Here is a 16,904-nt window from a genome sequence, read left to right on the forward strand (position 1 = left end):
ACTTGACCACCCTAGTCAAAGCTGTCACTGCTTCATGCTTCCATGCCCTGAGGATGCAAAGGAAGATTTTCAAATAGCTCCCAATCAGCATCCGGAAAACCATCACTCACGCCATGGGAACTGGATATTTGTACACACTTCTTTGTAGAGATCACAAAAAACTGTTTGCAGACTATTCAGAAATCTTCAGCCAGATTAACCCAGCCTTCCATGATGCACTTGCATCACTACAACAGCTGCAGCAGCTCCACTGGCTCTCCATACTCAAACAAGTACAATTCAAACTCCTCATCCACACTTTCAAGGCAGAGCATAACTCTGGCCCAGTATACCTCTACAATCACATCTGCTTTCGGAAAACTTCCAGACACCTCCGCTTGTCTGAACTCCTTCTTGCTCACATGCCTCGAATACAGAAAACCAGATCCTGAAGGTGAATCTTTTCCTACATCGCTCCTAGTGCATGGAATGACCTGGCAACACACATAAGAGCCTCCTTCTTACTTCTTGGATTCTGCAAGAACCAGAAGACCTACCTTTTGAGTAGTTACCCTTCTGTGTAATTGTGGGCTCTACAAATCTACATGTCATAGTATAACATAACCTACGTTAGATTTGGGAGTCTCTAGTTGGCACAGGTAGGTACTTGTGACAAATAGGGACCCTTGCCTCTAGTCAGGATAAGGGGATTACACTCCTAAATAACCCCTGCTCACCCCCTTGGTAGCTTGGCACGAGCAGACAGGCTTATCTCAGAGGCAGTGTGTAAATCATTTGTGACCTCATACAGTAACCCAGTGACAAAAATAATATACTTTATATAGATTTACCACAAGACCATAAACAACAAAAATACACAATACTGTTACTTTAAGATGGTAGATTTTGCTTCGTTCAGTTCAGTTCTTAAGATGCAACACTTTGCGTCAATGTACCTTACAATGCGTTGCGCTTCCACGACAAGCAATGTCGCAGCGATGGGAATGCGGCAAAGTTCAGGTGCAAAGAAATAAAGACGTGAAGATGTTACAGATACGGCATGCTTCTCCGGGGATGCGAGAAGTTCTCGGTTCGATGCGTGGACTGCTGCAGCGACACCCATGTTCAGAAGTGCGACGGCAACAGCTTCAGCTGCGACACTCTTCTCCCACGATGCGTGAAGCTTCCGCACGATGCAACAACTACAGCGGTGACATCCTTGTTCAGAAATGCAACGGCAACAGCTCCGACGACAGCGCGCTTCTCGGGGATGCGAGGCGCTTTCCTCGATGCGGTGCAATGCGACAGTTCCAGCGGTGACACCCTTGTTCAGAAGTGCGACTTTAGCAACAGCGATGGCAACACGCTTCTTCTTCATTGCGAGACTCTTCTCTTGATGTGGTGCAGTGCGACAACGCCAGCGGCGACAGCCTTGTTCAGAAGTGCGACGGCAGGCAGCAGCGACGGCGACACGCTTCCTCTTTGTTGCGGCACGCTTCTCTCGATGTGGTGCAGTGCGACAACTCCAGCGGCGACACCCTTGTTCAGAAGTGCAACGGCAGCAGCAGCGACATGCTTCATTTCGTTGAATCACGCTTCCAGCTCCTTGCGACACCAGGTCCTCAGAAGGCCCAAAACAGCAACAGGCACTTCCACAAGAAATCTGGGGAGCTAGGGGTTGAAGTCTGTTGTCCCTGAGACTTCAGCAGGAGGCAAGATCTTTTCCAAGCCCTTGGAGATCCTTTGCAAGCTGAAAGCAAAGTACACAAAGTTCCTTTCTCCTTCCTTTGGCAGTAAGGCAACCACTGCAGGCCAATCTCCCAAGCAGCACTTCAGCTTGGGAATAGTCTCTCCTCAGTTTCTTCAGGTTCCTCTCCTAAGTAAAGGTTTCTTCTTGTAGTCCAAAAGTGATCTAATTTCTTGGGATCAGGGTCCCAATATTTATACCCCAAAAATCTTTGTCCTCTGAGGGCAGAGGGGCCTTTGTCCAGTCCAAACCAGTTCTGGAGCACTCTGTTTACATGACTCCTTCTTTCCTTTCACAGTGCAGAGCAGAAATATCAGATGCCCCACAGGGGGTGGTGCCAGCACTGTGGGGGGCAGGCACAGTCAAATTCAGGTCCCAGTTGCAATTCCTCCCTCCCATCTAGATGCAGATCTCTCTATTCACCACTGGGTGGACTCATTCTGTCTCCTGGAATCCCCCAGCCCTGTCACTCAAACTCCAGACAAGGATACACAACCTAGCAGAGGCAGGCTTGAAAGGTTAGGCAAGCAAATACCTACTTTCTAAAAGTGGTATTTGCAAACACAGATTGTTAAAACCAACTACACTAAAAGATGTATTTTATCATTCTGAGTCCAGGCATACTAAACTCAAATTTCTACCATGTTCCTTGAGTCAGTTAGGATTATAAAATGTAATAATTATAACAGCCCATTCTGGCCTATGGAGAACAGGTAGCCTTGCAATAGTAAAAAACGAAAATGGCTGTAATTAACTATTAAGACATGCCACACACATCAGGGCTTGTCCTACCTTATACTTACAATGTGCCCTGCCCTTGGGCCTACCACAGGGGTGTCTGACATGAATAAAAGGGAAGGTTTAGGGACTGGTAAGTGGGTGAACTTGCCCAGTCAGCATGACAGCACCAAACTGCACACAGGCTCTGCATTGGCAGACCTTAGACACATTTTACAAGGCTGCTTCTGTGGGTGGCACAACCAGTGCTGCACGCCCACCAGCAGCATTTGGATTTACATGCCCTGGACGCACTCAGTGCACTAGACTAGGGTCTGACCAGTAAACCAAATTAGCCAATCATGGAACCACTAATTCATACATCAATTTACAATAGGAAGTGCATATGCACTTTAGCACTGGTCAGCAGTGGTAAAGTGCTCAGAGTCATAAAACTAAAACAAACAGGTCAGACAAAATATAGGAGGAAGGCAAAAAGTTCAGGGATGACCCTGCAAAAAGGGCCAAGTCCAACAGTACCATACACATGGCTCCCAAAATGTGTGCATTTCATTCACTTGCCTTAATGTGTCTGTGATCCACTGGTCCCCTTTCGCGTTGACTGATGTAAATTGTAACCATATATGAATCCTATACAATGACAACATTTCTTTATAGAGTTGACTATCGAAAAATAATGTAGTCCACTGGTCTCCACTCTGGAAGATTGACAAAAATGATAGTAATGTCTTGTTCACACATGCTGACTGCACCTATCTGACCTCACAGGTGCAGATTGGATGCCATACGGATAACCTCAGTGGTAAAGAGGATGACCTCAGCAAGAGACAGCAGCTCTTCCGGCCGCCAACGGTCACCAAAGTCTACCAGGTTAAGAGCGAGAAGATGACCATCTCCACCCTGTGGGGCGGCCTCATCTATATCCTGGTGCCAGGCAGATGCCAGCTTGGACTTTTGTCAATCACTGTCACAGGGGCAGTGCGTGCACCCTTCTACAAGCATGGTGAGTACGGTACGAACACCTTGAGTAGGACATAAAGCATAAGCACCTCTACTCTGCTCAACAAGTGGTGGTTACGTGGTTTGATTACTTAATTGTTTACTAGAAGAAGGGAGTGTTGCATGAAGGTTTGCTTTGATGGGTGAAACTCTGGAATTAGGGAGACCTGGCTAAATGGCATTTCCACCATCTTTATGTGAGAGTTCGAGCACCTGTTTAGAAGATCTGAAGTCCTCTGGAGGCATGGAGATTTGAACAGGGGTGCTGTCTATTGCACAAGTTCGCCCTGGTGTTCTGATTGGGTAACAAGGACATTATGTCATCTTTGAATCTTCTACAGGAGAAACCACTGATTCTGACTGGCTGGATACTGTGCGGCACTACCCTGCCCGTTGGGCAGAGTTTGCCACTGAGAACATCATCCTCACCGTCCCTGCAGAGTGTGCCCTTGCAATGGAGAAGCCCAGCTCCTTGATGTCCTTGTGGGACCGCATGATGGCAGCCGTTGCTGAGCTGGCGGCCATCCCTTTCCCCTTCTGGAGGCCGGAGAGAATTGTGACAGATGTCCAAATATCAGGAGGTAAGTACTGCACCCACATACATCTGCCCTGCACATTGCCAGCTTCAATTCTCTCACAGGATTTGGATTTACAAGTCCTGGGCACACTCAGTGCATGGCACACCCCAGGGTCCGTTGAGAGTTCACTCGCTGTGCGCTTAGGCTATTCGATGGTGCACATTTCACTTGCCTCCTGACACATTCTCTGATTTGAAGGGAACTTTGTAATCACTGATTAGAGAGACAGCAATCAAACATTCATAATATTCAGACCTAAGTATAAACTAGGCAACCTTCCAGCTTGCAGGAGCTGGTTTTAATTCGCACTCCTTGGGGTTGGAGGAATGTCTAGTTTGAGGATCAGTTTGAGGAACAGCTCAACAATCACTTCGATTATTTCAAATGATAAAATGGCCCTCCACCCAAGACCACAGAATACAGCTACATCTGTGCTTATGCCGACAACGCCCTTGAGGGTACAAAGGTCTGGTACTTGACTAGGAACAAACTTTGGAATCTATTCACACAGGATCCATGGACGGCTTGGTTTGGGTGGTATCAGGTGCAAGCAGATCATCTGTTTTAGCCTCATAAACGAATTCTCCATCTCTGCTTTTCGAGCTCTTTCTGTTCTACTTTATGCCTTACCGACCTGCTCACCCACCACTCTCCGTATCTCTTCCGGGTAGACCAGCAGCGCCTGAGAGTCAGACCAGCTCATCACTCTTGTAGGTGCAGGGAACTAGTAAATGAGATGCAAGGTAGCCGATTCCTTGCACATAATTCTGGGACCTTATTTATAAGCCCCCACCACCACCAGAAAGTCACTTTTCACTTAACGTGGCTGAACGCTGCCTTGTAAATAAGGCCCCTCTTCAAGCTATACTTAGATGGAAAGAGGCGGACAATGGGTGTTGTGGTGGGCGTTCCACTGCAACACCCATTGATTTTGATGCTGCCTCCTATTTATAAGGATGGCGTAAATATGGGTCAGCGTCAGAATTAAGACAAGAGAAAACCAGGTCTTACCCTGGCAAATGAGGAGAAATGCTTTATTTTTCCTAGTTTTTGCTGTGTCCATGTGTGATGCCATGTGCAGAACTCCGTTGATTGATAATGGGCAGGAAGGTGCCCATTCCTGCACACAAACAATCAATAAAAACAAATGACGGTTGCATTCGGCAGCACACATAAAATTTACAAAACATCCTAACAATCACTCCCCTCAAGGTAGGGGAACCCTTGCATTATGGTGCAATGTTGCCTGGGCTGGTGCTAGGTGGCTAAATTTAGTGCCAGCATATAGTGAAACGCACGGTGATCTGTATTGTTGTAAATACAGTGCAGACCTGAATTTCAGAAGTGATGGCTAGAAGGCTAAAGGCTAAAGCCGCACTCCGTCACTTCCTTGTACATATGCCCCCTAGTGTATTCCTGCTTCATACTTCTTCTAGGACTTCAGTGTCCCACTGTGAGGCAGAGCAGCCAGGGGTCCATAATTCCATGTGACGTCCCGTTCAACCCTTGATGGGGAAGCCGATGACGACCCTTTCTCATACTAGGGGGTGAGATATTATCATCCTGGGTGATTCTGTTCTATAAAAATACAATAGCTTAGGGTTCCAACACTGTAAATAACTTGGGCTGTGGGATACAGGCTCTGCTATTGAAGGCAGTTGGTTGCATATGGGTCATCTACTCTTCAAGTTCCACAAACTGAATTTCCATCATTGTTTTCCAGCCTCTTCTATTCTATGTCACGTCTTACATCTCTCCCCATAGCTCCTGTTTCTCGCACCCTACACTCATACCACTCTCTGTAACATCTCCAAGAATATAATATATGTCCCATTAAAAGATAAGAATTGACTGCCTCACATATGACTGTCAAGACTCTAAGGTGGCCGGGTCTGGTGTCTCAGTGGGTTAACGCATCCACTGCAGGGGCATGTGTTCGGCCTCATGGTCACAGGTTCAAATCCTGGCAGGGCCACCCAGCCATTCATCCATCTGAGGGAGTTAAAATGAGTACCATTGTGATGGCTAACAATAAACATTTGTTATTCTTCTCGAAGGTGCCTCTGGGTGAATTTGAGCCTTACAAATACATGTTATGGATAGTGGGCACTGTGGGACATAATCAGTCAAGAGGCCAGGAGTAGTCTCTCGCACAATACCAGCTTCCAGTTTTCCTGGAGGACATTAAGTGAATATTGTCTCTATGTTTGAGACACACACAGCTTCAAAGAATTTCTCCTCAGGCTGAAGAAAAATGAGACTGAATAAGTGGGGATTGTGGGGCAGATGTGTCAATGACGCCCATTCTTTAGGTTCCGAGGGATCACACAGGGGCCGATTCACAGAACTAACTTAAGACAAAATCCTAAACGTACTACTTTTGGTATTCACAGAAGGCATTTAGTAGTAGTAATGTTAGGACTTTCTCTTTAGTTTGACTTAAGACAAACTTAAGACAAACTTAAGACAGACTTAAGATAGATTTAAGACAGACTTAAGACAGACTTAAGACACCATCCTAACTTAAGTCTGTCTTAAGTCTGTCTTAAGTTTGTCTTAAGTCTAACTTAACACAACATCCTAACTTTACTACTACTAAATGCCTTCTGTGAATACAAAAAGTAGTAAGTTTAGGATTTTGTCTAAAGTCAGTTCTGTGAATGGGGCCCATGGAGTCTAAGCTGTGAAGAAATCAAACATATTTTGAAGCTTTGTGCCCCAGGACATCAGGTTGGCAAACCTCCTTGACTCGAGATGATGCCAGGCTCATATCATGCATTCTTCCAGATTTGGTAATATGTCTGGCAAATTGTCTTTGCCGTACCAGGTCTTCCCTGCGAAGGCTATCGGTGACCTCACGTATGCTGCTGCAGAGGTACAGTCTTGGAGTGACAGCACTGAGGGCATAATTTTGATATCACCATGGTGCAAGGGACATCACATGTCCCCCTCACTGAGAATATTTTCCTTTCTCTTTCCCTTTTACAGCTCCTTCCTTGGATCACAGGTCACCACAAAACCTGAAATACTTCCTCTCGGGACTTGCAGCTAGATGCCACTATGTCACTATGCACTCTACCTGCTCCTAGATATCAGTCATCAGGTAGAGACCACTGTGGCACGAGAATTACAAGGGTAACTGGGTGGGAAGCAGAGTGTAAACCCCTAGCTAGAGCAATGCAGGAATCATGCACTACCCAAGAAGGACACGAATGAAGAATACAAGAGACACTAAATGCATTGAAAAGGTTAAAGGATGCAAAACTCAAGCCTTGCCTATGTCAGCATGGCTGCAGCTAGGGAGGTATGTCATACCAAAAAAAGATCCCAAGAGACCATTGGCCAGATGTATCAAGCCTAGTTGTGTTTGCAAGTGGCCGATTCACGAACTCCGATCATCTGCAAATGCAAACAGGCATTTTGGTATGTATCAATGCCAAACTGTGGTTTGGTAACATATTACTAAGTCAGGATTTGGGATTGCGAATACAGAACGATTGCAAGGGGTGTGCCATCCAAATTCAAGATTGTAATGGTATTTATTAATGTTTTGTGGCCTAATTCAGGTCCCAAACCATTAATACTTTACACACTACAATAGTGTAGTGGGAATGCATTCGCAAACGGGAAAGGTCCCAATTGAATCTCTTTCCATTTGTGAATGACAAACGAATCTTTAGGAGGACTACTGCCTCCTCTTAAACAAACAATACAAATAAAAGCTTCTTTCTAAACATGTCCAGTTTCCTTTGAGGGAAGCAGGCTGCATTTCAAATAAATGTCTTCTTTGTAAAGCAATCAAAGTCATGCTGGTCTGCTGCCCCTAGCCGACCACCATCCCTGTGAGGGCTGTGATTCCTAATGGGACAAGCTGTTGCAGCCTTCCTTTTATATTCATGAGGTAGGCCATTTTGCAACTCAAAAGGAACTGATATCTTAAAAATAGTATATGTGTACATGGACAGAAATATTGCTATGTAGGTGGGAGGACTGAGATACTATATAGTCTTAGAGCCACCCTCCCTCCCTCTACCAGGGTGTCTCCGGTGGATACACTACAACAGACGGTGATGGCTGGATCACTTGAAGTCTTCTATTCCACGGCTAACTATTCTGGCAAGATCTGGGGTTGCGTGTGCTCTGGAGGGGCCCTGCCTGGCAGCTTGGGATGAACTTTTCCTATTGGAGCAGGACCAAGGCTGATTCCCATAGGGTTGGTCTTTGTCTACGGTGGCGTGGTGGACAAGACACATTGTGAACTGAAATGATTGGTTAAAACGATAAATAGACTCAACGGTGGGCGGAGTAACGAGCTCTGCTAGGGAATGATTCAAGCATTCTACCTACCACTTGTTTCGTTTTTTTTGTCTGGTGTAGTTGCGGGGAAATAAAAGTTGGTCATGCTCAGGGAATAAGTGAAGCATTTCACAATTGGGGTGCAGCAACAAATAAAATTATCTCCCGATCCCATTTTCAGTTCTCAGGAATTTTAACAGGAATCAGACAGCTTTCTGATCTGAGAAGATGACAAGGTTTAGGCCAATGAAACTTGGAAGCAATGGAGACTTGTGTTTGAGTTTAAAGAGCCATATGATAATAAAGAGAGTCTCACTGGACAAGAGACATCTGGATGAAGGTTCAGTGGTAAGAGCATCATTGAGTGATTGTCAGATGGAGGTGAGCAGATACCGACATCGGGCTATCAACACTAAACTTAACATTGTGCGCTCTACACTAATAACAAAGTCAACATACTATCTAGCTATATCGATAAAACAGCATCCAACATTTAATAATTATTATCTTCAGGTCACCTTCAACTGTTGGTGATAAAGCAGCTGTCACTTCCTTGTTGGAGGGCCTGAAACAGTTTCTAATAGTACTACAAACATAACAGGATGATTTAATGTGAATCTGTTACGAAATTTAAAACACGCCAGTTCTGAAGATACCTCTGCAGGCCTATATTCCATTCCTTCACATGACAACCTTAAACTGCAACTGGTCAGGAAAAAGGAGTAGTTTTTTACCTGTAATTCTAGTTCTCTCTCAGGGGAATCGCCATTTCAATCATTATCACTGAATAGTTCCGCCCACGGGCGGGACACCAGAGCAGTTCTTTAAAAGTCACATTTACTTGGCCTTATCTCAGACACAAAAATTACATTTTGCAGCCTTAAAACAGGCTATATTTACAAATATATTGATTGACTTTAACATTTGAAAGAAAAAAGGCTTAGGCCTTTAAAAGTCACTAGAAAGATTACAAAGTGACCTTTTAAATAAGTATTTCACAATCTCTTTTTGCTTCTTTTTAAAGTGAGAGAAGAGGAAATATATGTCAATGCAGCTGTATGGGCTGCGGTGTTGAAAGCACTGAGACTAGGCCGCTGTTCCTTTAAGGCACGTAGACCTCCAGTGTGCCATCATGCCCTGTAGGAGGACCTCTACCCAGCTCTTTATGAATGTAGAGTGTTAAACTTATTTTATGTCTTCTCTCGAGGAGACCTGAGGATTGCTTGCGGTTTCAGTGGAGAGTCCCCCGAGAAGAGCTAGGATTAAAGGTAGGAAACCATTCCTTCTCTCAGGAACTATCCACTGATCGTCATACTCATTGAATAGATTAGCCAGCTCATCCCCAATAATTCAGCCGGGGGATAAAAGTGAACAGTATAAATAAGTAAACACAGTCCTCAGAGAGGCTAGCCTGACTTGGGCAGCTACAATAGCAGCCAAATCAAGACAGTAGTGCCTTGTAAAGGTGTGAACCAATCTCCAAGTTGCAGCTTTGCAAATCTCAGCAATTTGATTCAAAATAATGCAGCAGTAGCTGTTTTACATCTAGTGGAATGGGCTTTAGATCTTTCAGGCAGAGTTGTGTTCGCTTTTGATAAAAAATGATTATGCTGGAGACAATTCATCTGGACAAGGATTGTTTCAAAACGGCCATAACTGTCCCTAAGGGAACAAAGTTTACATAAAGTTGCTTTCACTTCCTTAAATGTTTCCTCCTGTCTAGGTAGAAATTCAACACCCTCCTAACATAAGGTATAAGTAGAGATCTGCCCCGCAGGAGAAGAGGGAATCTGAAAAAATGTAGGTAATGAAATAGTCTGATTGATATGAAAATCTGAGATTGCTTTAGTGAGGAAATTAGGATGGGTTCTCATCACTACGCTGTTCCTATGAAAAATTGTGTAAGGCTCATGGGAACATAGGGCCTGTATGTCGCTACCTCTACAAGCAGATGTTATGGCAACCCAGGTATGGTGTTGGAGAAAGTCTTATGAATGGGTTCCAAGGGAGGAACCATAAGGCGAGGAAGGACAATATTTAACTCCCATGGAGGAGAAGGTCTCTTGAGAGTAGAATATATTGCCTGATGCCCTCTAGAAAATCCTTGAAAGGTATGCTGAAAAAGTGTATTTGTGAAGGACATTTTTGGTAAGCTGTAATTGCTGACAGAGGCACTCTAATCAAGGAGAACTGTAACTCTGCTTTAGCCAAATGGAGGAGGTATGGAAGAACTGCCTCTTCCTGACAAGTGAGAGGATTGAAGTTGCTCTGAGAGCACCAGATGCAGAATACCTTCTATTTGAACGAATGGAACGTTTTATTAGAAGGAAGTTTATCTTCTCTCAACACATCCAGGCATTCCTGAGAAAGGTTCAAGTAACTATATTTTATGAGTTCAGGAGCCATCCGTAGACATGTAGATGCGGGAGAGGCGGTTGCTCTAGTCCTGTTAGATCTTAGTGCCGCATTGACACTGTTGCCCATCACATGCTACTACAGTGCCTTAGGGAAGGCGGCATGGCTGGAAAGGCGATGGAATGGTTAAGTTCCTTCTTGCTTGACTGGAGTTTACAGGTGTCACAGAAACCTTTCCTCTCTAAAAGCATCAAGCTGGACCAGGGGGTCCCACAGTGCTCCATACTCAGCCCGACTCTCTTTAATCTTTACATCGCCCCTTCGGCAGAGATTGTAGGGAGGTTTGGAGTCAGTATAGTGTCATATGCAGACAACACACAACTTATGGTGACTCCTACTCAAGACTCTGGGGAGGCAGCCTTAAACCTCTCAATGTGTCTTCAAGAGTTGGCATCCTGGATGGCCCTTAATTGCCTTAAAGTTAATGGTAATAAACAGAGGTTCTAGTGATAGGTAAGGCCCCCTCGATCTGGTTCTCTGCTTGGTGGCCGCAAACCTTGGGCCCAACTCCATCACCTAAGGACCAGGTAAAGAACCCTGGGATGTCTCTGTACACCAAACTGTCCTTTGAAACTCATATGAGGCGAGTGACGGGAAACTGTGTGAGGGTCCTGCGCAGTCTCCGGAATGCCTTAGACTTACTCCCAGTGTCAGCAAGAAAAACAATGGTCCACGCCCTTGTGTCATCTCGTTTTTATTACGGGAATGTCATGTATCTAGGAGCTAATATTAAATGTGTTCTGAGACTCCAGCGCATCCAGAAAGCGGCTGCGCATCTTGTCCTAATGCTCCAGCGGAGAGCCTCATCTGCTAAGGCCCTGACTTCCCTCCATTGGCTCCTGTGAGGGAACGCATCCTGTTTTAAGCTATGTGTGTTAACCATTGCATTCTGCAGAAGAGGGGCCCCTCCTATCTGCATGACCTTCTCACCCCGTATGTTCCCACGCAAGGTTTAAGATCTAGTGGGGCGGGTCAGGTCAGCATCCCGATCTAGAGAAGAGCCAGGATGCGCGGGCGCTCTTTCAGCTTCTTAGCAGCCTCTCATTGGAATAAGCTCCCGATTAGGCTCCGGCTGGAATCATCGGAGACCATCTTTCGGAAAAAGCTCAAGACGTGGCTTTTCCCATCTGCTAACACTACTGTTTGACAACTTTGTGTTTTATCCTCTGCCTGATTTGGGCTCTTGTCGCAGCGCAGGGATGCACTAGTACAGCCATGCGCTTTATACATTTGATTTGATTTGATTTGAAGCTCAACAATTGAAGGTTTGGGTGTTGTATCTGGCTTGAACAAGGTTGGAGTGCATTGCAGTTTCCTATGTTGAGACTCTGAAAGGTGAAGGAGATCTGCGAACCATCACCGTCTGGGCCACTCCGCAGCAATGAGAATCATTCTGGCTTTCATTCCTGACAGCTTGATGATCACTGATGGTAGCAGAGGAAACAGAGGAAAGGTGTAAAGAAATGTGCCTGACCTATCGATGAAGAGAACATTCCCCAGTGTGACTGTTTGGTAGAATCTCGAGGCTGCATTTTTCCAGATGGAAGAGGGATGTATTCTTGGGTGGAAGGGATGGTGTAAGACACTTCAATCTGAGAGAGTATACATGTTCTACAATATTCAGAACCCATTGTTTGCCACCGTTTGATTTGGATGCTTGGTTAGATGATTGCTGATCTCATTTGCCTCTTGATTGACAGCGCTGTCGCTGATGTCTCCGTACTGTTGAGATGATTACTGTTTTTATTGCCCTTGAAGCCAATGAGGGGTTTGAACTTTCTGGTGGAAGTACCAGCTGTCATAGGGATATTGGAATGTCTTCTATAGTCCCACTTTTTCTCAAATCCGACAGCTTTCAGAGTGCCAAGCTCAAATTTAACTCGAGACAGCGGAACAAGGTGTTACCTGAGAACGACAGGTTAAGAATTCAGCGTTGGACTTCAGGTTTCAAGCCTGTGTTTCTCAGCCTAAATGAAGTGTAGAATTTGAAGTAAGTGTTCACATGGAACTCATTTCAAATCAACACAATAGGATAGCACAAACTTTTCCGTGCGGACCAAATCTATGTGATGACTTTTTGTTTACGAAAGACAAAGTCCTGTCTAGATTCAAACTATATATTAAATCAATTCACAAAACAGTCAGTAGTTTTTAATTCAATTCAATTTAACATAATCAAAATATATTTTTATGCAAGGCAATGAAATAATGTGATATTACAACGTGAGTGAGTGATAAAGATGTTTTGACTGAATTTTGAAGGACTCCCTAAGTGAAAGGAAACAAAACCAAAAGGAAAAAGGTGAAATAGTCTGTGAGCATTAATAGCGATATACAGCCTTTACAACGAAACTTTTACAAAGAACTACCATTACAATGCAACTTTTACAACGCAAACCATTACAACGCATAGCGCTGGGGGACGCTCTAGGATAGGGAATAGGTTTAATGTACTATCCAACACCTTCCCTACTATCCACGGGGACTGGAGTTGGAATAGTAAATTAAACTATTCACTATCCAGCGCCCAAAAGCATTATGCGTTGTAATGGTATGTGTTGTAAAACTTGCGATGTAAAGGTAGGCGTTGTAAAAGTATGCGTTGTAACGTCATACATCCATTAATAGCATATTGATTATGTTTTTTAGAAAGATAGCCAGTTATATTTTTTATTTGTCAATGGCATTTTGATCCTTTTCCAAGATACTAGGGTCTCATCAGGATTGAAATGAACCTGGGGATGGCTGGGATATATACCTGGTCTTATCCAAGAATAAAAGGACCACTAGGATGGACTACGTGAGGGGATGGCCTATGGACAAATAAAAATGCGTTGTCTGCAGAGTGAAACTATCCTGATACATGAGTAAATTGCTGAGTAGGATGAAGCGTCATGTTTATAAAGGTGTCCTACAGGCAATGGCGCTTGACATGCAGAATAAAACTGTCCTGATACTAAGGTGAGTTAACACATTGAAAGAAGCAATTGGTTTATAGAATCCTCCGCGTTGGATACATCACTACAGAGGTATACATCAATGATAAGGCCAAGAAGATTCAGGCTACCAACATAGCGGTGGTAATAGCTTCCTAAGGCAGTCAAGAATGGGTATCCCCCAATTGGAGATAAGACAATCTGCAGACTGAGGTCTGATGTGACAGGAGTGTCTCGACGTGGAACAATGCCTCAACATCGAAGTTATTAATGTCGAGACATGTATCTCTGCATGTTGACAGTGGTCTACTCCTTGACCTCATATGTCTTAACCAGCTCCCGACAGCGAGCAAGCCGTTGATATCAATGTCCTCGAAGTCAAACTGGAGCATTGTTTTTTGCCAGATATTCGCCTTCTGGATCTCCCTCTCTGGGAGTCCACTGAGCGCGACATAGGGAACAGTCTCTCCTCACCCTTAAGAAGTCGCTCCAGCCAGGGAATCCTGCCTTCCGTGGTGCTCCACTCGCCATGGAGGTGAATCTACTCTCTCTCCCTCAAAGTCTGCCTGGAAAGACTCTTGCAGTGGCAGCATGTCTTGGGGTCATGAAAGTTAGGCAACCATAGGATACAGATCCTGCACTGGTCTGTTTGTGCAAATTTTCTTCCCTATTGTGGTGCAATTCGCAAAAAGAGTAGGAATTTTTTCAGAAAAATTTCTAAAATACTCTATACCCTAAAGGATGTCAAGGGACTCACTTTTTAAAACAACAGATAAAAAAATGTGAGAGGAAAAAAGACTCAAAATGCAGATATGTGCTGCAGGATCCTGTCAGCAGGAGCCGGGAAAAAGAACTGAGTAAAATGCCACCTACAGGACATGGGGGTCAAGGTGCCCTTTCAGTCGCAGTGTCTTACTCTTATTGTTATCAATGCTGCAGTCTGTGCACCTATAATGCATAGATATCCCATTCTTTTACTTTAAAAAGAAGGAAAAAGAGTTTGGGAGGAACATTTTGAACATTTTGAACAGGTAACTTTTTAACATTTCTAGTGATTTTTTTATCTGGAAATAGCTTAAATGGTCACTCTCCATTTCTCATTATGAATCTATTTTCTATTGGAGACCTTACAAACCATTAATGGTGGCCTTCCTAAACATGCACAGGTACACCTCAATCATTTAGTCTATGCAGAAGGTTTGATGATCATACCTTGTACACAAATGCGTCAACAGTAATAATTAAATTGACTTCAGGAATACACCATATCAAATAGACTGAAGGCAAATCACAGAAACAATAATGATGTGCTTTGAATGTACTACATCTATGTTCAGTTGCTTCCAATAAAACAGAAAAATGGATTATGTTACACATTTTTACTTCTCTAGTGCGGAAATCAGCTTCATACTTCCACATATTTAATTTATCAGGTAGACGTTCTGACGTCTCGAGGGCGATCAATCGCTATTCTAGGTAATTTGAGGGGACCAAAAAGCCCTTTTGAGATGAAAACATTATTTTATATAGATTCTAAAATTGACTTGCATATGAAAAACAATTTTTTTTATGATTTGGACTCCGATATATTCCTCTTCTTCAATTTGAAGGATTGTGGGAGCATTACAAAAAGAGCAGACGCTTTGATCATGTTACATGCTTATCCTGGGAGTTGAAATTGGCAATAAACTTACTTCAAACTCCCACATCATGACGTTGGGCATGGTTACGATCTTGGCAGATGGAATACTCTATCACAAATGTGGTGGCTATCCCATCACTGTTTTACTAGTTTCATAGGATATAATGGAATTGTAATTTGGCGGACGAGATATCTGTCACGTTTGTGACAGAGTAACCCTGCCCACCAGGATCATATCCAGGCCCTTTATCAAGTTGATGCTCTGATGTCTCTCGGTCACTCAAACACCATTGTAGAAAACATGAGCCTGGGGCAGCAACTGGACCATCAACTACAGTTACTACTACTAAGTTAGGCCCTCTGATCTTATATGGAATGCTGATTTTGAATCAAGTTATTAAAAGTCTTTAGATTTTGCTCATTAAAAATATTTAAAGTGTACTTAGTCTAAGACCGTCTATGCCTCAGTGTTGATTAGGATCAGAATAAGGACTCGCCTCCTTGGAGTTTTACAGTAGAAATAATACGAACTTATTTGTGTGCTATATAGAAATCACTTAACAGTAATAAACAGCAACTGAATGACTTCAGACATTAAAAAACTTAATCAAAAAGAGGCTTCTCTCATTGCCTGGGCTTCCACAATCCCTAATTGACGGACGATTAATCAGCATCAGCTGCACCCGTTGTCAACACTCTCGATGATTAACAGGTCCCAGCGAAAAATGTAATACAGGAATCCATCAAGACTACTGATTTTCTCTCATTATCGATCCGTCATCAACCTACAAAAACTCAAGTCATTTGCAAACCACATTTGTGAAGGAAAAACAATTTTATTTAGATTTTGGAATTAACTCACATATGAAAAAAAGCATTTTTAAGATTTAAACTCTTAGATATTACTCTTCTCCAATGTGAAGTATCACTCCAAAAGGAAACAGAAGCCGTCGGCTATCCCAGTCCTATGAGGAAACAATAGAAAACACAACTTACCAGTAACTGTGGTTCTGCAGCATTGGTGTCTTTCATAGATTCACATTCTTGGATCATTCCCAGTCGTTGAAGTGGGAGCCCCTCTGTAACTTTACAATAGCAGTACCGGGCACTGACAGCGTTAAAAGCCACAGGCAGTGCCCTCTGCGATAGACAATCCACCTCATTCTAAAGGGCCCTCACTTCAGCCAATAAGGTGAGAGCGCTCCTTGAGTCACCGCTCTAGAGGACTTCACAACTCAGATTTCGTTGCATAAGAGTGGAAATGCAAACTCATAGAAGTAATGTCTGAGGTGAGCCTCTTGTCGAGATGAGGGGAGATCGCATGGGAATGAATGAAAGATACCTTGGAGCGAAATGGGGATGAAAAACAGACTTATTTGAATATATGACGGAGAACCTCCTGCCCACTGCTGCGTTTGTGTCTGCGACTACTTCTAGGCAAAAGTGTCTTGTGATTGCGTAGCTGCTGCTCCATGTCACTACTCTTAAAATATCTTTCAGTGGCACTTCTGAAGAGGTGCTGATGAAATAGCGATGCTTCTTGTAGAATGTTTTTGGATTGCTGGCTTTAAAGG

General features: G+C 43.8%; 1 protein-coding gene across 1 annotated transcript in view; it reads left to right on the plus strand.

The window, feature by feature from the left end:
- Window positions 1-16,904, plus strand: part of LOC144772177 (TRPM8 channel-associated factor homolog) — a 109,173-nt gene that overhangs the window by 71,585 nt on the left and 20,684 nt on the right. Inside the window, exons 4-5 of the mRNA XM_078656314.1 lie at window positions 3,233-3,467; window positions 3,805-4,044. Coding sequence (XP_078512440.1) covers window positions 3,233-3,467; window positions 3,805-4,044 — 475 coding nt within the window. The remainder of the gene's footprint in view (window positions 1-3,232; window positions 3,468-3,804; window positions 4,045-16,904) is intronic.

The sequence above is a fragment of the Lissotriton helveticus genome, chromosome 8 (assembly GCF_964261635.1).
Source record: "Lissotriton helveticus chromosome 8, aLisHel1.1, whole genome shotgun sequence".
Taxonomy (NCBI): Eukaryota; Metazoa; Chordata; class Amphibia; order Caudata; family Salamandridae; genus Lissotriton; species Lissotriton helveticus.